At 43.0% G+C, this 26,478-nt stretch overlaps 1 protein-coding gene across 8 annotated transcripts in view; it reads left to right on the forward strand.

Annotated features, from left to right (window-relative positions):
• KCNMA1 (potassium calcium-activated channel subfamily M alpha 1) overlaps positions 1-26,478 on the forward strand; it is a 767,272-nt gene that overhangs the window by 659,360 nt on the left and 81,434 nt on the right. For 7 of the 8 annotated variants that reach the window (XM_077124801.1, XM_077124802.1, XM_077124800.1 and 4 more), the window contains one exon: positions 23,190-23,283. In XM_077124801.1, the coding sequence (XP_076980916.1) occupies positions 23,190-23,283 (94 nt within the window). Of the gene's footprint in view, positions 1-18,635; positions 18,723-23,189; positions 23,284-26,478 lie in introns of all 8 variants that reach the window. The other variant, XM_077124803.1, reaches the window with a different exon arrangement.

Raw genomic sequence — 26,478 nt, forward strand, 5'->3', positions numbered from 1 at the left:
TGGCAAGCAGTGGTCACCCTGATTGGGCAGAGCTTAAGACGCGGGGAGGTGGGGGGACCCTGAATGGTCCAGTAAGGCCCCAGACTGGGAGGGACCAGGCCACGGGGGTTGGTTCTTAGTCTGTGATACTACAGAAAGTATGTAAGGTATTTGATCAGGGAAGTGGTCCCCCCAGAAGCTTACTTTTAGGAAGACTCCTGTGGTAAGTTTGGATGAAGAGGCTAGCAATGCTGGGACACCCTCTCAACCAAGCAAGGCTGGGAAAGGAGGCAGGCGGGCCTGCGTTGCTGGGATAAGCCTTACCAGTGATCTGCAGCTTACAGGACTTGGCAGCTGAAGCCCATTGTCCAAATGCAAGATCAAGAAGTTAAAATCTTTTTAAAGAAAGTTTAATGATGGCTCTGAAGAAGTTGATTTCCATTAGTTAAATTTCCTGAACTTCATTCTCCCCGGCAGACCAGACAGCCATTGTGATTCTTACTTGGGCTCAGTGGACTTCTCTTCCTTCTGTATGAGGACTTGCAGAGTCTCCATCAGGACTGGAGACCTACCTGGCAGCAGCCACAGCCTCTGGTTTTGGGGATCTCCTCCATCTATTTTCTTTTTCTAGCCAGAATTTCTACTTCCCCCTTCACTATCCTCCTCATTAGGAATAAGACTCAACACCTTGCGTGTGTTGAAGGTACCAGGTAGGGCAGTTCTCAGTTACTGGCATGACAAGTACCGGCCCAGGCTGAGCAACAAAAACACAAAAGTGAATGGAGTCCAACAGCTGGGCAGGCATGTGCTCATCAGCCCTGAGGACCTTGGCTTGAGCTGCATGTGTTAGCTTCAGTTAGAGCTAATGGAAATTGTTTTCAGTCTCTGTGTATGGCACTGAGACTTTCCTCCTATCTTTCTCAGGAAGATAGCATATCTCCTTAGATCTATGGAAAAAAATAATAAAGTCCTTCACTTCCCATTCATTTCAAATCCACTGTAGTTGTCAACCATTTATCCCACTTTGGTGGAAATGCAAAACAGATTTCCTGTGGAGTACTGCCACGCAAAATCCTAGGAAGTCCTGTGGCATTTCTAAGCACCATGAGACAATTTTCTTTCCCTTTTTATTCTTTGGTGCACAAGACCTTTGTCTGTGTTCGTTGTGTCTCTCTGTCAGCATCCATCGCTGTAGCACTTGTGCACACCATCAGCCTCTAAGGGTCATTAAATCAGCATGGAAAAGCAGTTGAGTCGTGGCTTCACTCGCAGGGGTAGGGCGTGCATGCTGAGCTTACCAACATCTGGAAGTGAAATGTGGCAAAATGCACTCAACCAACTAGCCATGTGTTGTCCTTCCTCTCTCCAGGGCTTTCTCCCACACCAGCATGTTGAATTATCTAGATAATCAGGCAGCCTTCCATCCCAACATGTGCTTCCAAACCTTACCCTAAGAATTCTGCTTCCCCAGCCAACCATCTTCCCAAAGGGAATCTAGATAGATACAGCCAAGCCCAGCATTGTCGGACTCACACATTTAAAACCTCAGAGGGCATTAAAAAAAAATCTTGGTGTCAATTGCTAGCCAGTGCCTGATTTGGAGGGAGATTGCTGGGCAATCCCACAGATTCTTGTTCTGATCTGATGAGATGTTCTTCTGACGGCCAGCTCAGATGAGCTTGGCTAAGGGACTGGAGATTCCAAAGCAGTCTTCTCTACTTCATTTAGTCATCTTGGGCTGGAACCATCCTTTCATCCTCTCACCTCTGAGGGAGACAGCAAGGAAAAATTTCCTGGCATTGGGGAATGCATTCATTCTATCCCCTTAAAGATGGAACAATGAGTACCACCAATTGTTCCTAGAGATACAGAGAAAATCTGATGCAAGCTCAGAAGTGGAAACCTTTACAGCCAGTTGGCATCAGTTATGATCAGTCATCTACACTGAGAGGCTTTTAAATGAAATGAGGAAAACTCCCCAGAACCAGAGCCATATAGGATGTTATGTGGCTATCAGAAGAGGAGAGAGGGACATCTGTAGACTACAGAGCATGCATCATCTTCTGGGAGTGGAGCTGGAAGCCTGGATTAAGTGATCTCCATTTTAGCCAGTGTCAGCTTTTTGGGTCAGAGCCTGTTGGACTACACTCAGTCAAGAAGGGACCCAGGGGTTGTCTTCCTTCCCAGGTCAGCCTTGGCTAGGCTTTGTGTGTTGGCAAGAATATTTGAATAGGAAATGGCCTGAAGGTTTCCAGTTCAGTAAATTTTTGATGAGCAAAAGAATGACTAAATGAAGCAACTGACAGTTGAAGGAATAGGTGATATGCCAGAAGCAGGATCACCCTCGATCCATGAAGTTTTCTAAAACTTTCTAAGCAGCTTACCATATAGTGCATGTGTGTATATGCATAGAACTAGGAGTACACAAGAGTTTAAGAGGGGAAAAAACGTAATGAAAAATCATAATTGAAGGACCCTGAAAATGACCCCCATGAGTAAATATAATCAGTTTTCTTTGTGAAGGAGAAATATTGGGAAAGAAGATCTAGGAATGAAGCACAGAAAAAAAACCAGTAGGAAAAATCCACCAGTTTTTCAAGCAAGGAGAGAGAGGGATACTACCAACCAAAGGATATAAGTAAAGGTAGAGCATTTGTTCTAGGAAATGAAGGACTTCTGGCATTTCCATTTAATTCTTTTTAATTTCAATGACCCTAATTTTCTTGTGAGCCAGGGTGGCGTGAAAATATTGATGTGTCTGTTAGGGCCATATGAGGAAAGGGGCCTGTTTGTAAGTAGGTGTCATCATCTGCAGATGGCCTCATGGACCTGCCCAAATGTGGAAAAACCTTTAAGGCTGCTCAAAACTAATAGGATCATGGACTCTGACTTGAGTAGACAGGCTAAATCCAACAGCCCCCAAGTGACAATTCCTCCCACCTTGAGGTATCCAAAGGCCGAGTGTCTTCTGTGTACCTGCCAGTAAGTGTCAGTAGCCTAGTTATTCTCAAGTCGAGGAAGGAGCGGGACACTTTCTGGATTGTTCCCAGAGCTCTTGCAGGCTGCACCAAGCATCCTCTTAGCTTTGAGTGGTTTTGAATTTCTCTCTGCATTTTGTCAACATTGATCTGGCCATTTCTTCAGTGCAGATGAGTACATTTCCGCATATGGCGTGTAAAATAGCCAACTGAAAGAACATCCAGTAGGGATGCTTCAAACCCAAATCCCTAAACATGTATTAATGAAAAAGGAAGTACAGTGACCTACAGAGAGCAGAGCATGTGGTGAAAATGACAGGGTGAATCATGCTAGTGATGCAACCAAGGAAGAAGGGGCTCAAGTCACATGGCCTGTAATTTTGGTAGGAGAATGTGAAATGTGCAGTGGTCCGGTGGCTGGAGGCATGCTAACTCACAGATGAAGGTGCCTATCAGCAAGGCAGATATTTCCTGTCTTTCCTCCTTACAGTAGGGAATTCCCAAATCATTCCCTTCACTGTGAAATAAGCTAAATAATCTCATTAGCAACTAAAGCCTGAAATTCTGGCAGCCCCGGATCAGGGAAAGGAAGATAGTGGATGAGTTTTCTGTGTTTCCTGGGACTTTGGAAATAACTCCTGGTATTGCTATATAAATGTACTTAAAAGTGGATGTTGATTTTTATAATGAATCTGTAGTGCCTTATGTTTTTAGAAGTCTTCATAACTTCTCCAGGTACCAACAGCATCTCAGTGCATCTGTGCAATCCCAGAAAAGACATTATCCCTTACTAGTTGTAGGACTTTTGGCAAAAGTTCCAGAACTTTTCTATCCCTTGGTTTCCCCATCAGTAAAATGGATATAATAGAACCTTTCTCACAGAGTGGCTGCAAGGATTAAATGAGAGACTACGAAGTTCTTATGAGAATTTCTGGTCCATGTTAAATACCATGAGGATGATGTGTAATGGGAGAAGATTAGAGACAGATGAATTTGAGCAAGATCACAGGGTTGGTAAGTGAACAGACCCCTAGGTGAGAGGACTGTCCTCTCCCATAATGTTGATAGGAACGACAATGACAGACCACTTTAGCCATTGTTAATGCATTTTGTTCCAATGACTGACTCTTAGTAAGCTATCTTATAAAAGGACACATCAACCACAGGCAGGGAAGCCCATGGATAGTAGCCAAGAGTTGAACAGCTTGATCTAACAGACTAGAAAATTACAACTGAGTCCGTTTTTATTTCAGGGGATCAACTCACCAGAAAAAAAACCCTACAAAATGCCGAGTAGCAGCTAATCACTCCCTGGGATGTCCATTCCTATTTTGACTGATGAGAGAGTTAGGAGAGCATATCTTTAAGGTTCCTTTTATGACCCAAGGCTCTGACTCCATATATAGACTTCAGTTCCTCTGATTGATTCAGTCAATTCTTCTGATTGAAACAGAACCTGAAAGTCCTTTTTGTTTCAACATTTGCTTTTAAAAATCCTTTTAGAAAGTCAAAGTCTACTTACCAATGTTCTGGTAGGGCCTGTGAGGGAAAAATAATGTCATTCTTCTTTTAGGTTAAAGCATCTTAGAACCTATCAGTGTTATCCTAAAGGCCTTGGATCTCAGCTTCTAGGCCAGGAGCTGCAGACATAGGAGCATGTAGAGAGAGCACAGACGGTCCTTACAGGTTTGTACTTCATCATCAGCTTGTTCTATTTCAAGGTGTTTCTTTTTCTCTTCAAGGAGGGTACAGAAAATGTGTCTTTTTCCCGGGGCCTGTATTTATCAGAGTTTCAGTGAATTGAGGGTTATCTATATTCAGACCACTGATGGCTATTAAAAATATCAAAGCCCTGTTCATTTGTAGCCTTTTTCCCAAACAGTCCCCCATGCTTACATAATAAATAATAACCGCTCACCTCCCCAAAAGATTCTCCCTTGTCATGTTTATTCTGCCTCATTTTGTTGTCTGATGTTCAGGAATATAGCACGTATGGAATCAAACAGGGACAGACACTCATCTCCAGGCAAGGAGGGTTTTCTATCTCCAATAGTACATATTTTATGGACGAACATCAACAGTATCGCTTTTTACATCTTAGCCCAGCTGAGATCTTGGCTAGGATCCTCGGGTTCTGGGATCTTCAGAAAGATGTGACTTTGGGTTCCATCCTTCCCCATTTTACCGAAACCATGTCTTTATGACTTGATTTTTCCACCTCTAAAATGGACATGGAGATAGTGAAATCAGTGTGGTCTTGTAAGATGGAAGAAGAGATGGAGTGCAAACAAAAGGGGAAAACATGGTGACAGATGACATTTGCTTCCTTTAAAATTCTGTCAGAATCTATTTTCTTGCTAATAGCCTGGCTTTCAGCCCACCTTTGAGGTCTGGTTGGAATGGAACTCTTATGAAAAGTTGGGCTCAGATTCTGATTAAATTTCTCATTAGTGAGACTTGGACTGGGAGCAGGGACAAGCTTGAGTCCCAGGCCATTGTTCCTTTCTCTGAGAAGACCTGTATGAGGACAGATCTAGAGATGAGAATTGATAAGCTCTTAGAAATTCTGAATATTCTGCTATCCTGCTCTTGCCTTCCTCTGTCTTACTAACGGCCAGGCCTCTGACTTAATCTCCGGGTTGTATTTCAAACCCATCCTGCTCTCAAGGTTAGGTCCTCATGTTTTCTCACCTATTCTACTACAGTTGCCCTCCAGTAAGAACCCCTTGCCATCACACGACTACCAACTTTATTATTTTAAACCACATGTTTGACCATGTTATTATCATAGGTTTACCAAAGGAAAAAACTTTGGACATCTCCTTGTTTTCGATAGAAAGGGATTCAATCTCTTAACATGGCATAACGGCTCTTCCACATGAGTATCCTTCATCCAACTGTTACCCCAAAATCTCTTGCTCTCATGACTTGAGCTATGTCTATAGCTGGCCATTCTTCCCCACCATTCTTCTAGCTGAGTGTTACTCATCCTTTAAAACTGGGGTCAGCCAACTTCGGCCCAAGGGCCAAATCTGGCTCCACTGCCTATTTTGGTAAATAAGTATTCTTGTAACAGTCAGGCCCGTTCATTGACATATTATCTACGACTGTTTTCAAGTTATAGCAGCCAAGTCAAATAGTTAGTAACAGAGAGCCTATGATCCTTAAAGCCCAAAATATTTACTCTCTTATCCTTTACAGAATAAGTTTGCTGATCCTTGCTTTAAAGGCTCTGCTCAAGTATCCCTATTTCTAAGGAGACTCCTTGACTGGCCCATGTCCCACCCCATGTCAGAATGAATGGGTCCCTTTTCTCTAATCCTCTAAACACTTTTATAAACACTTCTAAACACCTCTCTAAACATTTGGTATAAACCCCATTTAGAACTGTTTTCATGTTGAGTTTCTTAGAATTAAAAAACAAACAAGTCTCATTGCTCTTTGGATTCTTAGCACATTGCACCCAGCAACCCAGACACACAGTGGAAATTTAACAAATATTTGCTGAATAACAAGTAAACTGTGTAGGCAGTATGTTTCCATCCTCTCTTAGGTGTATATCTCAAGAGAAAAGAGGGTCTTCAGCTTAGAGCTCTCCTTTTTCCCTCATACTGTCTTGAACAAAGCATTCGTATCTTAACAGCTGATTCCTTTGACTGCTGGAAGCCTTGAAGAGCTTGATCTAGAATCGATCACTGCCTCTTTCGAAGGCGGCACATTTCTTCCACTGCTTTCGTGGACAGGGACACCGTATTTGGACTCTGTAGTGGACCAGGGGATGCTGATGCATTCCCCCGCCACATGTCATCGGTTGTTTTAGGATTAGGGGCATAGAGGGTGGGGTAGAGATGTCCATTCAGGTGACATAGCAAACGCACGTTTCACTGCTCTCCAGGTGACAATGTGCCCTTCAGTTCCGCAGTTTGCAACTCAAGCAAGCTTTCGTCCACCTATGATTCCTCATTGATTTTAATTTATCCCAACTGCTCTGGAAGGTACAGCTTCTACCTTCAATCACTTAGTCCCCAGCCAGTTGCCTGGACCTATCTCTCTGTTCTGATATACAGGCTAATATATTGGGAGTTGTATCTAGGCAGGGTAAGCCCCCAGCTCAAATCTTGACATCCCTAAGCCCCACCAGATGGTCCTCTATCTTTCTAGTCTGAAATCGCTCTTGGTAACCCTCTCTTCATACAAAGTTGCAGCTGGTTGAGGTGCGTGATGACATGCTTTCTGCCTAGGCTTGAGAACCTCCTGGTTAAGCCCCCTGTAATATACAAAGGAGGCACTTTGGGCTCAAAGGAAGCACTCCAACCTTTGATTCTCTTCACACATGGTTGCTGCATGAGATGTTTTTTGTGGTTGTTAGAGATTAAATCTCAATAACTTTTTGAAATTAGAGTGGCCTTCCCATCAACTGAATGAGCGATTGCACCCACCTCCTTCCTACAACAGCCCCCAGAAGGGCTCTACCTTCCTCTTAAGTACTGGAATGTTATCAGCATGGTGGGTTTTGCTTGAGATCAAATCAGGGCAACAGAGGAACTGTCATTTTTCATTTACTGGGGCCCTTTGATCCCATTTGAGCGTATTTGTTTCAAACGAAAAATACAATCCCTGTTGCATTCATCTGTCCTTTAGAGTGCTTTTTTATTTTTTATTTTTCTGTTGGAGATCAAATCAGAGTTGTAAGTAGCGTGGTCATTAGTTATCACCACCAGATTTCACAACCTACACTTTATTTCTGGTTTTTACAAAATCACCAGGCTTCTCTGTTGCATAATGATCACTCCCAGTGAAGCTGTGATAGGCCTTTTGTGGGTGCTTTGGTGTTAATTTATTTCACAGTTTCCTTTGCAGATATAATCAGAGTTACCCATCACATTCCCTTTTCTTCCTTTTATTGTGTTCCTCTGCTATCGTGTTTGTGTGATCTTTTTCTGAAAAATGACAGGTAGTGTTTCTGTGCTCACTGTATCAGTGACTTATATTCTCCATGACTTCTCCATTGCCATTTAAAAAAATGTAACATTTTATAGATGTAATCTTAGTTATTTATAACTCAGCTTTTGTTACATGAGCAAATTTCCTAAATGGCACCTTGGCTTAGCTACATTTTTTAAAGGAAGGGAAAAATACCTTTGCAAAATATCTTCCTCTAAATTGTGAACGAAGGAAAAGCTCTCAGTTAGTAAAATTATAATGCATTTTTCCTGATTTCTTAGTACATCAAAATACATGAACATTTTAATGTAAGTGATCAAGTTGTGGTGTTTAATAACACGTTGTTAGAGCAAAAATAGCTATCCCTTTGGATTTATTTGGATATTTACTGGGTGAGTTAGAGTGCTTTACATATTAGAATTGGTTTGTCAACAATTAACATTCTAGGTTTTTATATAACCCACACTTCAGGTAATAGAGGATTATTAAACTCTAACCAGTGAGTTAGAAATCTGCCGACTGGTAATAAAATTCTTATGTATAACAACAGCTGAGAAATACTGCTGTTATGTTTATGCATAGATTGCAAGATAGATGCCTGCAAACCCCAGAGGGGTTTAAATTCAGTGAAACCAGCAGGTGGCACTGCTATTCTATAAATGAACCCTTCTAACTGGATTGTATTCTAGGTACCCACCTCTCCTCCCTGTGCCCCTTTCTGCTTTTTCTCATCCACGCTGCTCACTTTTATTTCTCCAAAATGAATTCCTCCAACTATATTTTTATTTTTGGTGGCGGGGGCAGTGGGGGTAGAAGGATATACCTCCATTAAGACAACACTTCACAATTGCTAAGATTTCTTGAAATGCAAACAGCTTGATTTTGGTGCCCCTTTGAAACAAGTCCGAGTTAAATACACATTACTATGTTTTTTAAAAAGGGAAGTACACGGTACTAGATTCCCACCACTAAGACACTGTTACTTACCTTTGCCATCTGACTATTGTTACATGGCAAGTTCCCCTTTTTGTCTAGTATTTATTTATTTAGATTAATTCTCCAGACTTCATTCCACACTAGGATAATGAGGAACATTTTCATAAAGGTGGCTTAAGTACCAGATTAATGTGCTATGTAAAAATAATTTTAAGATGATGCTATTTTATCAGGAACCACTTTAGAATCCACGTTAACCAAGGAATGTTCTTTTTCTGTCTGGGCCAGGACTACATTTCTGGTAAATAGGATCAGCGTTTTTTAATAAGCTTGTCTATACAAAGACTGGTCAGCTCACTCATTTGGGGCATCAATGAGGCAAAAAAATCAAACATACAAGCATAACTATTTTCTTTTGTTCTTTTGTCCATATACAGTTTATTTTTCAACCTTTTTTTTTTTAAGTTGTAGTCATGTCTTTTGACTACTATCTTTTTATTTAAGTATATATTATTCTTTTGCATTGGGGATATGGATGTAAGCACGGTCTGGATAGGAGGCAGTGAATTTACTGAGGTTGTAGAAAAGGAGAGATGACAAATTCCACGAGGGTTCATTTCTTCATTATTAAATTCGCCCAGTCAGGCCATAGAGAATTTTAAGTGCATATATATATATATTTTGTTGTTATTGTCGTCAAAAATTTTGAAACCATTATTTCTGGTAACCCAATAGGAGTTTTCTCTTTTGAGTTTTTTGTCTTCTCTCTGGCATAGCAGGGGTAAGGGTGAAGGTCAGGGGTCCAGATAACATAATGTACATTCTTATTTTAAAAAACTAGGTTTTTTTTTTTAAAAATCCTGAAGTATTCCTGATTTGGTGAGACCAAAGAGGATACGGGGAAACATTTTCTTTTCAGTAAACCTGCTTTAAAGCATTGTTGAAAATGCTTTTGAAAATTGTGTTACAGGGTGGGCCATGGTGGCTCAGCAGGCAGAGTTCTCACCTGTCATGCCGGAGACCCTGGTTCACTTCCCAGTGCCTACCCATGTTAAAAATATATATATATATAATAGTTACAGTTAGTGTCCATGTAAAAGTCACGATCCCATGGCTTTCCTTCCAGCTCTTTCAGTATAGAATGGGATCAACTCAAATAGTTAGAGACAGGAAATAACCCTCCCAGAGTCATGATCAGATTTACCAGGTCTGGCTATGAGGAACTGGCCATGTGAATTTCACAGGACCCCTTTCCTAGGCATTAAATAACTGCATTTTCCTGCCTAATTCACCCTCCTGAATAAAAATGAGATCTCCAGAGGAACTGGACAATTGCAGGGTCCTCCATCTGGCCTTTAGTTTTCTGTGCTCACATGCATGTGTCTTATCTTAGACCCTTTTAACTTTTAAGTAGCCAGGAAAAAGCAGGCTGAGCTAGAGGGTTTTAGATTTTTCCAAGATGCAAACCACCCACAGCCCTCCATGTGTCTGAGTGTTTAGACAGTAGAAAAGATACTCTTGTGGGGATCCAGACTGTTAGTAAACATTATCCAAATTCTGTCATTTGGGATTCAAAGCTTTACAATGTCTGCCCCATACCCCCAGCTATACCCTCATGGAAATCATGCTGCTCCAGCCAGAATAGTTTTCTGGTAGTTCCTTAGGTTAGTACTTTGTTCAGGCTGTCCTCTCTGCTGACCATGCCCTGCCCATCCTAATTGCCATCACTTGGTTTATTCAGAATCTTGGGTTTAGAGTCACTCGTGTGCCAGGCACTGTGCTAGGCTCTGATGATACACAGGTGACTACGGCTGACATCTTTTTTCCATCCTATTCTTATCTCGAGTCTTTTTTTATTTCCTGAATATCCTAGATCCTCTAACAAGTGCTAGAAGATTATAGCAAATCTAAGGCATTGCATTTAGTCCATGCCTGACATTGTCATGTGATATCTTTTGTTTTATATAACTTGTGAATTATATGTATTTTAGATTCAATTATAACTTCTCCAGCTAGATTTGTAGTTCCTGTTGTGTATCTTTAAAAATATTTTTTTCAAAAAAAAAAGAAGAAGAAAGGAAAGAAAGAAAGAAAGAAAGAAAGAAAGAAAAACCAATGTCCAGGCCCCATTCCAAGGTTCTGGTTTAATCAGTCTGGGGTTGGGCTGAAGCATTGGTGTTCTCTAAAGTGCCTTCATTTTAATGAAAGCCATGTTGAGAACCATTGATCATGACCACACTTTCCTTGGATCAGGAAACCTGCTTTTCCTATTCTATGGCTCTTCTGGGTTGAATCCGGAAGTGCTCTATAAATATTCGTGCCTGGGTAGTTATGAGACAATCAGTCCATGGCTGGCCCCTGCAATATCTGTCCAGAAACAGAAGAGCACATTAAACCCAGACTCTGCACATCAGAGCTGAACAGGACTTTATGTTTAATTAATGCCAGTCCTTCATTTTACAGGGAAGAAATTTGCCGAGGTCACGTAGTTGATCCAAGGCAGGATTAGAATTCTGGGCTGCTGACTACTGGGTTATGCTTTTCTATTCTGCAATGCTGCCTCAATGGCAATATCTATTAGGAGCCTTACCAGGCACTCAGTACCATGAGAGATTTAGACATTTATAGACGATAATAGAGGCGTTTATAGTCTAGTTGGTATATTGGGTCACATTGAAATGGATAGAAAATTTATAATGCAATAAATATAAGGAAATGCAATGGAGTTTTTAAAAAACAAGGTTCTAGCTTGTTCAAATCATCCAGGAAGGCTTCCTGGAGGAAGCAGGCTTAGCCTGTTCCTTGATGGATGAATAGGGTAGTTAGGTGGAAGGAAAGCATGGTGGGAGAAGTAGAGTTTCTGCTTCCCTGCTCTGTTGTTCTCCTGCCCCTCCTGCCAGCGCCTCCATGCATATGCCATGCCCCTTATCTTCTATAAGAAAGGCAAGGGAAAGAGTCCCTCACAATCAGGCAGCATGAATTTCCTGTAATTTAGAGGGAACAATGGGGTTTCTCCAGCTTTCCATCTGACTTTCATTTGTTATTGCTCTGAATGGCCCCAGCTCTCTCCAGTGAAGGCTCTTTCAACGTTTTCTGTTTGCTTGTTTTCTGTTTGTTTGTTTTTATGACACTTGGCAAAGCCTAATATTTTTTACCTGAGCAGTTCATTAGGGCTGTAGGGAACAGAGGTGACAGTTAAATGAGATACACAGGATGGAAGGTGGGTGTGGTCAATCTCAGGCGTTCGTGCCTGTAGCTATTGGATACAAATCTGTTCTTGGAGTGTGTGGGGATGAAACCATTTAAGTGGAACAAAGTTGAAAGAAAGCAAGATGGCATTGTGCACAGGGGTGCAATTGCAGAGGGCTGCGTTGGCCTTGCTTTGTAAAAACCAAGATAATAATGACGGCTAACATTTATTAAGAGATTACCAGCAACTGTTCTAAGGGCTTTTCATGTTTTCAATTCATGTACTCCTCCCCACCATCCTATGAGGTAGGTGCTCTGATTATTCCCACTTAAAAGATGAGAAAATTGAAGCTAGGTTATTTGCTAAAAGCCCATGTTCAAGCCCCACAGTGTGACTTCAAGATTTGTGTGCTTAATGATGATGCTTAATATGCCACCAATGTCTCTGGAGCCAGAGACGTAAACGGGGTGGGGGTAGGGGTGTCTTGTCACTGCAGTAGGCAGTAGTAGGGTTTTAGGCCAGTGGTGAGCTCCATGAGACAGGCCCCCCAGCCCCAGCCTTAGGGTGTTGTTATCCTCCTGGCATGTGGGCCCAGGCTTCTGCAGGATCTTTAAATAGAAGCTAGCAACCTCCATTTTCCCGTACACGCTCCAGACTTAATTCTTGCCTCTGCAGTGGGCCAGTAGCGTGATGGTGCCGAGCTGAGTCTGCCAGTGACTGCAGCAGGTCCTGGAACCATCAGTGAGAGGCCTCCATGCATCACCTTTAATCCCATGGCATCTCTGAGACTTGGTGTCCCCATCTGTCCAATGGGAATAACAATAGAGCCTGCAGCACTGTGGAGAGGTGACACTCCACTAAAGAGGGACAGAGCTGGGACTTGAGCTGGGGGCCTGGCTCGAGAAACTCAGGTCCTTGGACTGTCTTCACCTGCAGTATCCTTGAGGCACATGACTTGAATTAGAAGTCAGCACACTGGGGCGAGGTGGGAGGGGGCCCTCACTGGGGGTTTGCATATCAGTGTGACCTTTCCCCAATAGTGAAGAGAAGGTAAGGCCAGAACATGCCCCAAAGCCTTGCAGCTCAGCTAGTACATTCCATGCCTTGTTTTCTAAGCACGCTGTCCAGAAAGAGGCCCCACCAGGCACTAGTGTTTTAAAATATTGCACAGGATGCGTCAGAGGATAAATTATAGTGGAATATAGATAGTGATTTTATAGTTCAAGAACATCTTTAGAAGGTGACTATGCCCTCAAGAAATAAACTAAATGCTGTATTTAGTGTAAAATCACAATCTGGACTGGTCCTTAGCTCCCAAGGTTAAAAGCCTCCCGTATTTCTGAAGGGCTCTGGCAGAGCATTCTTCATCGGGCCACGCCGTGCACCTGCTTTGCGCTAAAAGCCCATGCATTTTACCTTTATCTGAGTTTCAGAGAAAGTGCTGGTGCAACCACGTGGAATACATATTAGAATCCTACGGGGCTCCTGACACCACCAGTTCAATGGAAGATATGGTGGGTATGGATGAGCCGATAATAATGATGCTACTGTTCCTAATAATGATTCTTATTTTTCAGCATCTTATGGTTTAGAAAAAAAGCACATATAGTTTCACAATTAGATCCTAGGTTGTTCTCCAAAGCACAGAATCACTAGGGCAAGCGTTAATTAAAAAAATAGAAGCAGCAGTGAAAGTGGAGATGAAAACATGATTGACATCTTCTGCCAGTCATGTTTACTTGAAGCAGTGTAGGGGGAGGAAAAAAATAGAAGTAAGAGAACATCTGAGTCAAAACATATAAGCAAATAAAAACTTTAGCCTCAAAATAGAAATATAAATCCGCATTGCGTTAACTGTGAGAATTTGCTGGGAGGAGTGAAATGAAGTCCATGAGAGACCTGGCCCCTCCGCTCTGTTCCGTTTCTCACCCTGGGCAGGTGGCAAATCTCAGATTCCCGAGGCAGCGTAATCTTTTCTCCATTCCTCTAGATCTCAGGCAATTTGTAAATCCACAAGGAAGCATTTCTTGCAAGGCCCTCCCTTACCAGTCTCACGCAAACAGCATACAGCGATCACAAGAAATGTCTCTTAGTTTATACTTGTCCAGGGCTGGACAAGAGAACACGTAGATACACATGTGGTCACAAACTAAGACCACTTCTCTGCAATGCTAGTAGAGGGGCTGAAATTGCACCTAGAACAGATACCCTGGAGAAATGGACAGGGCAGTGTTGAAACTAGGGGAAGGCAAGTGAGGCACTTGCCTTGGGTTCCAAGTTTAAGGAGCCACCAGAAGACTCAGTAAATGAGAGTTGAATGCAATATTTAACAAATATAGGACTAGAAAAGATCCATGATAAAATAATAGCATTTCAAATAAAGAAGGCTTTGGAGTCTTTGGAGTGTCCTGAATGCTGGTACTTAACGTCAGTGGGGATTAGGGAAGTGAGGACAGCAGAAGACAGTGGCAGATGCTGCCCCTGATGGGGGCATTTTCAAAGTGCCAGGAATAGTGCCAGGTACTTTCCTTAGGCATTTTTTCTTGATACATTTCAGAGGGACCCAATTTGACCAACAGTAAATTCAAATCTTTTTGATGATAAGCTGTATTAGTAAAGAGTTCCTTTGTAGGCCCCATAAATTCCATTATAGCCCATTTTGTCTTCGTTAAATGTAGGGGTTGAAAATTGCAAACGCTTTATTCACAGTGATCACTTTAGAAATGCAGCTCGAAAAGATCAGCGTTAACTTTAAAAAACATATTAGCACGCTTGTATCTATTAAGCACCATCACTTTGTAGTCTCCAGCTGATGGTTTTATTAAGTATATGGCAGGAGGGGGAAAATCAAGGATAATTATAAATTCATAAATACATAATTCATTGGCCTAAAATGATTTTACTGGAACAGTTATGGAATTGTCTGTTTCCTCAAGAAAATAGTGGAGATGCTCTGATTAAGCCCATAATCAAGTATATATGAAATTCTAGCCATACCGATGGGGTACATTTTCTTCTCTGCAACTACGTTTGATAAGAAATGCATTACAAACTCATCAGTTTGGCTTCCTGTTAACAAAGAGACAGCAGCCGTCTGGATCATCCTGGATTCGCAGTGAAACTGCCACCCCACGTATCCTCCAACTAAAGCTGTGCAAGTTTGACAAGGGACAGATGAATCCAGGAGTTATTGTGCAGGGGTTTAAATCTATGCGGCAGCTGACGGTTGAAATAATCATCTATATATCGCTCTGAGCTAGCTGGGGAAAGGTTGAAGCTGTATATTTCCAACATCTCGAGTCTAATGGTTAATCTGTTGTCTTGTACAGAGCTCTTGCAGGGTGGACTTACAGCGCATGCTGACAGCTTGGAGAAATTGTTCATGGTAGATGGGGTTTGCCTTGATTTTCAAAGTACTTCTGGGGTGGATGAGTCAAACTTAACTTGAGTTGGAAAAGGGGAAGCTTGCCTGGCTCGTCCGCGAACCCGAGGGAACCAGCAGGGCCGATGGCAGGGGTGTGAGAGGCACTGACTTCTCCAACACGCCAAATGTCCCCAGATCTGTGCGTTTCAAGTGGTTTCCATGTAGGTTTCTTTTATTGCTTGGCTGAGTGTGAGAGATTGGGAAGAATATTATCCTTTGTGGAAGCTGGAAAGCCAGGAAAATCTGAGAAGATAAACGAGATCAGGGCTTAGCAAACTTTTTCTGTCAAGGGCTAGATAGTGTCGGAGGCAGCCAGAGACGACATGTAAGGGTGACCGTGGCTATGTTCCAATAAAAACTTATCTGTTGACCCAGGAATTTGCATTTTCATGCCATTTAAGGTGTTATGAAATATTATTCTGCCTTGATTTTTTTTCCGCTCATTTAAAAGTGTGAAAAACCACTCTTGGCTCATGAGCCGTATCAGAACAGGTGGCATGCGGTAGTTTGCTAAGCCCAAAACTTGAGAAAGATAAGGAGAACAAAAAAGCATTTGTTGGAGACAGGGGCCTGCGGGTGTCATACCTGTTCGGAAACTTGTCCCCCACAACATACTGCTCATTCTGGGCAACAGAAGGAGTCAGGTAGACATTTTGGCCTCAAAATCATCATTATCAAGTTGACTGGTCTACGGAATGGAGAATGGGAAGAGAAGGGAAGTTGGAAAGTGGCTTTTTTTATTGGACCCCTGTATGTTTTTCCAAATTTGATTAATATGAAGAAAAAAAAAAAGATCTCCCATCTTCTACTACCTACCCCTTCCCCAGACTCCGTGGCAGTGATTCAGGGAAATTCTTACAGTTCTCATTTCAGTTGTATATTTGCCCTTAGGATTCCAGTGTTTGTCCCTGTGTCCCTGAGAAGCTAATACCTAGTGATTTTTGTTCGAGACTTTTCTTTGCCCTGGAGGTGATGGAAAACAATCTGTTCCAAGAAGAAAAAAAGAAACAGAAGAGCCAGTGGTGACCAGATCTCCCAAAGGAATTACCTACCGAACTCTGAGCAGGGCAGAGTGTTGGGCACGTTACTGAAGCAAGTCAAGATACTGGTGAAGATGTGTGAGCTGAGATGCTTAGGTGCAGGGCCTCTGATGAATGTCACTCCTCCCAGGACGCGTGCAGGAAAGGCTCGTGGTTGGAGGTGGAGGGGGTGTGGTGCAGGAGGAACATTTAATCCACCCTGTTTGATTCTAGAGGATCTCTTAGACCTGCGGTCTTTCTACAGAGAACATTGCATTGCAGGCCATGCGGATTTCTGTTAATATATTTATATTGTTTTTTTTTCTTTCTGTTTTCCATGTGGGAGCTGAATTCTTTCATTACTCTGTGTTGATGGACTCAAACTTATACAATCCAGCTTTCCTAGGCAGTGAATAGAGCCAGAAATACACCCTGTGATTAACTTCTACATAACCTATTGTTCCTTAAAGTCTCCTTCCCCACTCTCCTATTAGCTTCACAAAAGCTGGAAATGAAAAAGCTCCAACAAGCCTCCCCTTCCCTGTCCCCACAGCTGCCTCCCCTGCTGCATCTAAGGGGGTTGGGCCTATCCCAGGGCAGGACCAGCATGTTGGAGGTCCCTTTACCGTTCTCATTTTACGTAATGACAGAAGATTTTCTTTTAATCTTGCACCCTCTAAGCTTTCTAAATCTATCTAGGTTCATGTTTTTCAGCCAGGAGTTGCCAAATTGTCCTGCTTGTTAATACAGACAATAAAATGATTGTCAAATTGTGGAACGTATAGTTACTTAAGATGTTGTTGTTAGGGTTGTTTTTGAAGGCCAGTATCTTTCATCTTTGCATTTTCTGTGTCTTAATATTCACCATGAGCCGTCAAAATAGAGATTCATAGATTGATCTTGTCAGTGACACTACAAAGGAGTGTGTTAGCCAGGTGGGTCAGACCAGGAACTCTCAATCCACGTACACGGCCTGCTCTAAATCCTCTGCTTCCGACCTTCCCGGCATCGTGCCTGGCTTCACTGCCTGGCTTGTCTTATCTGACCTGGGTTTCTCATCCTCACGGACAGGCACTGGCCTTCCCCACTATGGGATTCATCCCGAAACAGAAGCCAAGCGCTCCTTTACAGAGAGTGTGTTACCAACTTCACACTATGGGTTTCATTGGTGTTTTTGTTCCTAATGTTAACGTTACCATTTTCCATCATTGGTTAAGGAAACATTGGTATCTTCTCACCAGTCCCGTCTGTGTGAGAGGCAGGCTGAGTTCTGGTAGTCTGTGATGACAGAACAGAGAACTTCCCTCTGTAAAACAGTCTCCATTCTGTGCTCCCGCACAGCAGTTGTGTTCTTGTGGCCACCCTGTAAATTCTCTGAGAGTTAACTCACCCAGGCTTTCTGGTGAAAAGCTCAGGCAGTCATATTAGAACAAGATCAGGTCAGCTTGGGAGTTTTGTCCATTGTGAATTAAATATGGCAAAATGACTGTACTGTTGTGGCATACATGGGAGCAATTGTTTTTTTTTTTTTTTTTTTGGTGATGAGTTTGATAATCCCAGAGAAGATAGAAAGCACACTGCTTGATCTTTGTTCCAGCAATTTTGCCTTCTCTTCTTAGCCTCAGTTTCAGTAAAAGAACATATCCTAAAACCATCTTTTCACTGATGTCACTCATGACACTAGGAGATGCTACACGTCACCCTCCTTAGGAGTGACAGACCCATGGTATTTAATGCATGGGTATTAAATTAGTATTAATGCTGATTGTTTAGTAGGACTCAGCAGGTGGCAGGAAATAATCAGTTTGATCCTGTTGCTAAACTGAGTTTTCCATGTCTGTGTATTTTGTCGAGGACAGGGTTACTTTGTATGTTTTTGTTTTTTTTAATATTGCACAGAGATCATCTTCTGAATTTCCAGATACTATCCTCCCTGACATCAATGACAATGGCACAGCAAAAAAGAATTTCAGGAAGACCTCAGGGTAAAAGAAAAGGGAAGAAAAATAAAAACAAAACCCTGCAATTCAGCTGTGGGAGATCAACCTCCATTTTAATTTAAAGCTATAATTCTATTCACTGTTAAAATTGGTTTTGGAACTTTTCTAACAAAACATTTCACCAAGGATTAATTTCCATTTTCTTCTCTCCTTATTGTTTGGCAGTCAAGGTTGGAGCTAGATCACGCTATCCCAAAGACCCATTTGAGTTCAAGAAGGCAACTCCCAATTCTCGGCTTGTGACTGAGCCAGGTGAAGGAGTATTGGAATCCATCCCAATTTTTAATAATTGCCAGGGGTGTCTGCTCTGCCCTGTACCCCTCAACATTCTACTTTAACATGCTGAGCTCGCTTGAAGAAGGGAGCTGTACTTACTGTGCATTTCAGCATGCGGTTAGCTTGTTGGGCAGCAAAATACCATAAAGGAAAGCGATAAAACAATAAATAATAATTAAAACTACCCCCAAACTAGCAGCTTGCTCAAGGCTACAGTAGGCAGCCCTGTTAGCTCAATGCCTTTGCGTTCAAACCACTTTGCATGACTCTCTCTCTGAGTGATTCCAGTGTGAATATGACATTACTAATGACCTGCTAAGTGTGTGCAGATGTGGGTTTCTCCAGATGTGGTGATTAATAATGTAATGGAGATAGCCAGCCGACTCATGTTTATGGGTTGTTTGCCTTTTATTACGTTTCTTAGTTTATTTGCTTTGAACTGGGTTTTAACTTCAGCCAATAAATTCACTCAAAGGGCATCATCCCCGAGGAAACAGGCACCCGGGAATGTGCCCCAGGGTGGAGCTGAGCCACGGGTCCATCCCATTCTGGCACTGGACTCACTTGGAAAGCTGAGTGCTGTAACCATCACCCCCATTTTATTCCAAGGGCCCCGTAAAGAGGCACCGGTGAACCTGGATACAGTGTGTGCAACCTGGCTAAGGCAGAGAAAGAAAGGAATTTCTTTAAAAAAAAAAAGATCATTTTGAAGTAACCCCAGTGTTCTGGCCAGTGTTTCTGGAACATGTTGCCTTTCTTTTGCTTGAAAACAGAATGTGGCTGAGAAGCTGAGTAAAATGTTGTTACAGATGTTCGACTCTGCACAAAGGCTGTTGGAATTACCACCACATCTTAAATCAATTCCCAGAACATTGTCTGAAGGTTATGTCATTGAAATAACGAATCCTCTTTAGTCAAGTATAAGCAAACATGTTAAAACATCATTGTAACTTTAAATTAAACTCGAGCGTAAACCAGGGGATCCGAAGCCTCATTAGACTTGCCTGACATTTTTCTAGCACTGAGTCTTCCCAAAGACTGTAAAACTGTGAGAGTCAGTGCCTGTTAGACAAGCGCGCTGGGAAGTTACAACAGCGCGTTAAGTGCTCTACTTAGGGATGTGCAAAAACAAGCCCTTGAATTTTATGAGTACTTGGAGACTGGACGGAGTTTGGCTCCTGTAAAAATTCCACGTTGGATTCCTGAACTTGTTTTGTGTTTTAAAGAAGCTGGTAATTCGGGTTTCTTTAAGGAATCGGATCTTCTTGTGACTTCCGTAGCATGAAGGCAAGTGAAACTGCTAGAGACAAAGGTGTGCTGTAATTAGCCGAAAAGTAGGTTAAATATGGGCTTGTTAAATGTGAGTTGTCATGAGATAGTGGGCCATTACTTCAATACGTTTGTCTTTCATGAAAGTAAGTAAATTTGCGTCTCCCTTTTAATTCAATTTTTATTCCTCTCGTGTAGTCACAGAAGCCATGAAATGAAAATTATATTTTATGGCTTAAGTAAAAGTTTTCCTAGATCCACTTTCTTTAAATGTGCAGAAATTGATAGAACCCATATAAAGAATAATAATTAAATATGGTTTATATCCTCCTTATGAGAAAGAAGTTATCACCACTTCTCGTGGGGGATCTAAGCCATATGTAACGGTCTCCATTACACAACGTTCATATAATTAAAGCGGAGATGTTTTCCCCATCTCTTTAGGGAATGGATCTGCGTTTCCAGCCTGTGAGTACAGGAGGAAATCTTTGAACACGAGTTTCATTTAAGAGAACAAATCCCAGTGTAAATGCAATATGATTATGATGGATGATCTTTCTGTGTTGCAATGAAAATAAATAGTTTCCTTGCATAGAAGGAGGCATAACTTTACCACCAAAATGAGGTATCTCCCTGGAGCTGGCTAACTGATATTAGCTTGCAAGTCTCCCCTCTGAAGATCACTGCAGGTAAACATGGACAATGACAAGACGGAAGGCTAATGGGCTCTTAACCAAAGAGGGTTATTTATTGTAGGCCTGACACAAATGGGGAAACAAAAGTTAGGCAAAGAGTCCAGCAGAAATGCCAGTGAAGTGGTGGCTGTTCAGGTCTCTAATATGGACTCGTTCTGTAATTGGACAGAACCCTGGTAGCATCTGGTGGCTTTGAATAAACCTAGCCATCGTAGACTAGGTTAGCTAAAAGACCTCCTTTTGGAAATTTCATTCTAACCATAAGAAGGCGTATGTGAAAGAAAAGAACAGAACTCACACCCCTGCTAGATACACTCACGTGCACACACACAAACACACACACCTTATTTAGTGCAGCATGCTACTTGATCAATCTAGGTCACTGTGAACACAATGCAACAATTAAAAGTGGTCCTTGTTAACAGGACACCTTGTATTTGTGTGGTCAGCAACAGACTTTCTAATCCTTCCTTAGAAAGAGGCAGCACAGAAATATACCTCTCTCTCTCTCTCTCTCTCTCTCTCTCTCTCTCTCTCTCTCTCTCTCTCTCTCTCTCTCTCTCTCTCTCTCTCTCTCTCTCTCTCTCTCTCTCTCTCTCTCTCTCTCTCTCTCTTCCTCTCCCCCCCCCCCATTATTGCCTTAGATACATGGTCCCCTAGCCTTTGAAACGAAGATGAATTCCAATCGAGCTCAGAGTGCCTGTTTGCTTGCTGAGAGATGCATATCAACTCTAAGTGATTTTTTTCAATACCATTTATGTGGCTTATATTTATTTCCTTTAATCTTTTAAGTGCTGTTTAGTCTCTGTGATTTGCTCATTTCTGATAAGATGTGATGTCCTAGCAGCCACATAGTCCCTGCTTGGAACACTAAGTGACTGATAGAGTCACAGCCTGAGCCTGGTTCTCCGGGGCGAGGGGCGCAGGTGGTAGGTTTGGTTAACGGGCTGTGGACATTTGCAGGTGCTTCCTGGCCCTCATTTCTTCTGGTATGGCCTGGTACCATTCTTATCCGCTTTCCCTGCGTCAGCCAGCAGTTAGATACCCCCAGTCAGTCAGTGGAATAGGGGAGTCTTAGAAGTATAATAGAACAAATTAGGAGGGTGGCTAATTATTATACTCCCTTTGGAGCCATTTACCATAACATAATACATTTATTTAGGGTTTTTAGTGAAGTGTCGTACAATGCATGTTCTGATATGAGTCTTTCTGGACAATACCGAGTAGCTGAGATGGCATTTTCTCCTCCATCTTGTACACCATTAACATATCAAGCTTCTTTTGATGTCGTCACTGCTAATATGTCTCTTCTTAGCTTTAAGGTAACTGCCGTGCATTCTGAGTTTAAGGGATGCTTTCTCCTAGAACTGTCAGCTCTAAGAATCCGAGGATCTTATTTTTCCTTCTTGCCATTGCAGCTTTCACCTGAATTGTGGGGGTGGGGAGAGAGGAAGACTAGAATTTTGCCTCTGATGCCCTTGGGTGACAGACTGGGTCCGCATCTGCTAATTATCAAACCGCTCTCTTAAAAAGAAGCATGATGCAGGCTAATACATGTAAAAGCTTATTAGTGGGTGTCTTTGGGCAAGAGCAGCTGAGTGTGCCATGCTGTTTGCGAGCAGAACTTCGCATTGCTTAGCGATCTGTGTGGTTTCGACATTTGGAAAACAGCTTTTGGTACCCAGCCCCCACATCCTGGGAACTATCACTCGGTAGCAACCTCCTCCTCCACGTGGACACTCCTCTCCAGCCTGGCTCTCTCACCTCGCCAGCCCCAGTGCTCCTGTCTTAATTAATTAAGAAAGGACTCCATCTGCACAGCTCCACCTGCCCTCCCTCTTGGGAGGTGGAGGGCAGAAGAGCAGAGTGGGCTAGAGATTCTTGAGCTGGCACGTGCCAATGTTCCAAGTCCCGAATGATTGAAACATTGGCTGCAGAGGCCCAGAATCCTTGCCTCGCTCCCGGCTCTCTCTCTGGAGCGCAAGGATTAGGTTGGTTCGCTTGGAGAAGCAGCAGGCTGGCAGCCCTTATGCCGCTCTTTCAAATACAACTTCATTTCTGGTTTTAGTTATGAGAAAACCCATTTGATTGCTCAGCAAAGCCAATCAACCAAAATAAACTCTAAGAATAACTGTTACAAGTTCTCATATGCATACATTTTTTTGGAGGTGGGAGAGGGAGTATGCAAATAAATTATTATTTCTTTTTTTTTTTGGATGGCAGGGGGTGTTTACAAAACATTTTAGTCCGTTTCGAGTGCATGGTCAAAACACTGCAGCAGGAAGAGGTGGCGCAGTCACCTTTTCTAAGCGGGCCTCTTTGACTAACAACGTTTGGTCTTTGTCACTGGGCCCTGAAAGACAGCCGTGAATTACTAGCGAGTGACTGAGCCTTGAGTGTGTGTCCTTTAATATCCTGCCTGTATTTCACAGTCTGCCCTCAAACTGTTCATAATCTCATGAGCTGCCTGTATTTCCAGTTGAAGATGAGCAGCCGTCCACCCTGTCACCCAAAAAAAAGCAGCGCAACGGAGGCATGCGGAACTCGCCCAACTCCTCGCCCAAGCTGATGAGGTAAGGACAAGGGCCGCGGCTGTCCCCTTCTCGGGGGGGGGGGGGCCCTTTCTTCTCCTCTCTTTCCTCCGCCGCCCCCCCCCCCGCCCCCGCCCAGCAAGAACCTGGCGGGGGGAGGGGAGGGACATCTGGAGATGGCTTCTTAAAGGCTGGAGTATTTATTCTGTCAGCTTGTCAGCAGTTAATGATAGAGCTGAAAAATTTCTGTCATGAAAAACAGTTTGAAAAGCTGTTTGAAAAAGACATAGGCTTTAAAGTCTTAGCTGTCACCGTGTCCTGTCTGTGTGTAGTTCCTAAACAGCAGCGGCACTCAGGACGGCGGGAGCCAATCACAGGGGCTTGCGTGGTGAGCGCGCCTCCGGCGAGCCGCTTTCTGCCGGAACCCCACTAAGGACTGTTTTCTGTGCTTAAGGCCATATGTGAAATGTATCATCACAATCAAAAATGAACCTGAGGATTACCTTCCTTTTATCCTGTCGATTGAAATTAAATTTCGCTTAATTGATTTTGACTGATTAAAAAAAGTCTAATAATCTGTGGACTTGCCAAAGCAAAGTTCAAAAGTAATCCAGCTCTGCTCAGGCTAGAACAGTATTAATTATGAAATACGGTGTGCATCGCCCCTTTCCTTTCCTTCCCTTCCCTCCATCCATCTCTCTCCTCTCTTCCTTCCTTCCTTCCCCCTCTTCTTTCCCTTCCTCCCTCCCTTCCTCTTTCTTCCTTCCTTCTTTCTTTTCTTCCTTCCATCCATTCTTTCTTTTTTCTTTCTCTCCTTCTCTCTTTTTCTATCTCTCTCTCCTTCTTTGTCTTTCTCCCCCCCCCCTTCCTTCCATCCCTCCTTCCTCCTTCCTTTCCATTCCTTCTCTCGCCCTCCCTTTTTCCTCTAGGAAGTGGCAAGAGAAACCAGATTTCGACAGAGTTCTACAGGTTCCCATCCTTGGCCAACTCATTTTTCCTCCCCACCCCTCTTTTCTTCTATTCGTCTGGCAAACTCAGTGCCTATTTCCTCAGATACCCCAACTGTCTAGCACCTCAGTGAAATGGAATGATTTCTGGATTCATAGTCCCCACCCTAAATGGTTCCCGCCGTCCCATGGGAGCACCTGCCACTCCTACAGTTACTTTCCTCTCTTTGTTCCCTTTGGCCATTCTCTGCCATTGGATTATTGAAACAACCGTCATCGTGATTTCTCCTCCCTCTTCCCTTCTCAGTCCCACTACCGTCTCCTTGCCCCTACACACCCACTGCCCCAGGGAGGTGGCCAGGGCCATCCTTCTTTGTGTGGTTGAGTTGCAGGTTCTCAATGGAAGACTCATCCAGCCCCATCTCTTCTTCCATTATGACCACCTATTCCTGCTAAATGTTTCCTTAAAAGTTCTCTACCTTACCCATAGCTCAGCCCTGCTTAGCTGCCACTGATTTACGTGCTTGTTTACAGTTTATGAGGAGGGATAAAATGCGCCAACTGCCAAGCTTCTCATTTTTATGACGCCAGTTGTCATGCCAGCATTCATTTCCTATTTACTCACCTTTAGGTAATCACCTTATCTAATGCTAATAGTTTTATCCATTTAAAGTAGAAAGAAAGGCAGGCTCTTTCCTTTGCCTAAATTTAGAGAAGCAAATAAATAAGTAAAGAGAAGTCCGAAAAATCAGAAACCTTTGGAGCCAAATTCCCTGTCCCTGTTTGCTATGTAAAGTATGGCTCATTTCTTTGATCTTGAGTAATAATAATTCTGAGGAGTTATACTGTTTTCATAAGCTTCAAAGCTGTGTCAAAGTTTTGCTGCTTAAGGGTACTTCTTTATTCTGTTGGCTCTTGGGTACCAAGATGACAGGCCTTCTGTACGAGGTGGAGCCTTTTTTAAGTCGTAGCCTTCAGCAAAACATCAAATCACCAAATCCAGGGTAACATATTTCTACACAAATGCCTTTCCTGTAGATATATTATACCATATATATTAAATACTTTAGTGTTACGCACAGCATTTTATGTGCAATAGAAAGTGATGGTTTGAGGTAGCCTGGGGGGACTTTTTTTCCACAAGCAGCAAAAGCTAGTGTATACCGTATCAAGTATGGTTTTTACAGGACTTTCTGCCCAAAGGCCTTTGTAAATAAGTAATGATCAACAGATTGGCTGTGGGTTTTTGAAAAGCATGCCTATGTCAGTTTGCATGATGGGGGAGGATTTTCAAAGTGGATCCTGCTTTCATTGCCTGCCGGAGAGGGACCCAGGGAGGCAGTCATCCCGGGCTGGAGCTGTCTGCTCCGTGGTCCATCAGAATTGCTAAACGGGGGTCAGATGGGGAGCCAAGCTCTACAACTCGGTCTTTGGGCTGCTTCTGCTGCAGTTGCAGTAGTGGCTGCTGGCCCCACGAAGGTCTCTCCATCTCAGCTCAGCCGGAAGGGGCCATCCCATGACAGATCAGAAGATCTCAGACACCCTTCTTTTATCATGACTTCGAATGTCCCAGGAGCACGACCTTCTCTGGATGGTGGTGGGGGCTGGAGCTGCAAAGACAGGATACTTGCTCAACATTCTCTCTGTTTTCCTTCACTTTCCACGTGTAAATGAGCAGCCGTGGGCCATTTGGTTTGCTTTTGAGTATCTGGCACTGGCGATGAGGTTGGCCAGAGCTGAAATTTGGCTGGAGTCCTCTTGTTTATTGTCTCCTCCTTTTCCTCCCACCCCTTCGAATCTCCCCTTTCTACACTGCAGAAGAGAGGACTCCCAGGTCCTATTTCCGATGATCTGAACAGTCCATAAAGGAAGCTAATGACTTACCCGAAGCAGGTTATTTCGACATGAGTCTGTGTCCTGCTGCTTGAGCGGAATCAATCATTCTGATTGCCAACAGGTTTTAGTGGCCTACGGGCGCTGGTCAGAATAGCTCCAGAAGAAACTAGAGCATGCAGCATGGGCTGGGATGGGCTTTAATTTACCGCTGTGACTTCTACGAATCAAACAGGCCCCTCGTGTGAAGTCTTCTTGCAGGTCATCTGCCAGCAGGAAATGCCTTGGGGACTGCCACAGTGATCCTGCTCTCCCCTTTGTCCTGGTCTCAGGCTTACCCTGGGTTTTTAAGTGTCACTTAACTCTCTGTATAGTCATAAGGTGAGCAGCCTCGTTTTGTGTGTTGGGATCCTGATGTAGTATGCTTTTTGGTCCCCCTGAGAGGATACAACCCTCG

The sequence above is a fragment of the Tamandua tetradactyla genome, chromosome 13, assembly GCF_023851605.1.
Source record: "Tamandua tetradactyla isolate mTamTet1 chromosome 13, mTamTet1.pri, whole genome shotgun sequence".
NCBI classification, from domain to species: Eukaryota; Metazoa; Chordata; class Mammalia; order Pilosa; family Myrmecophagidae; genus Tamandua; species Tamandua tetradactyla.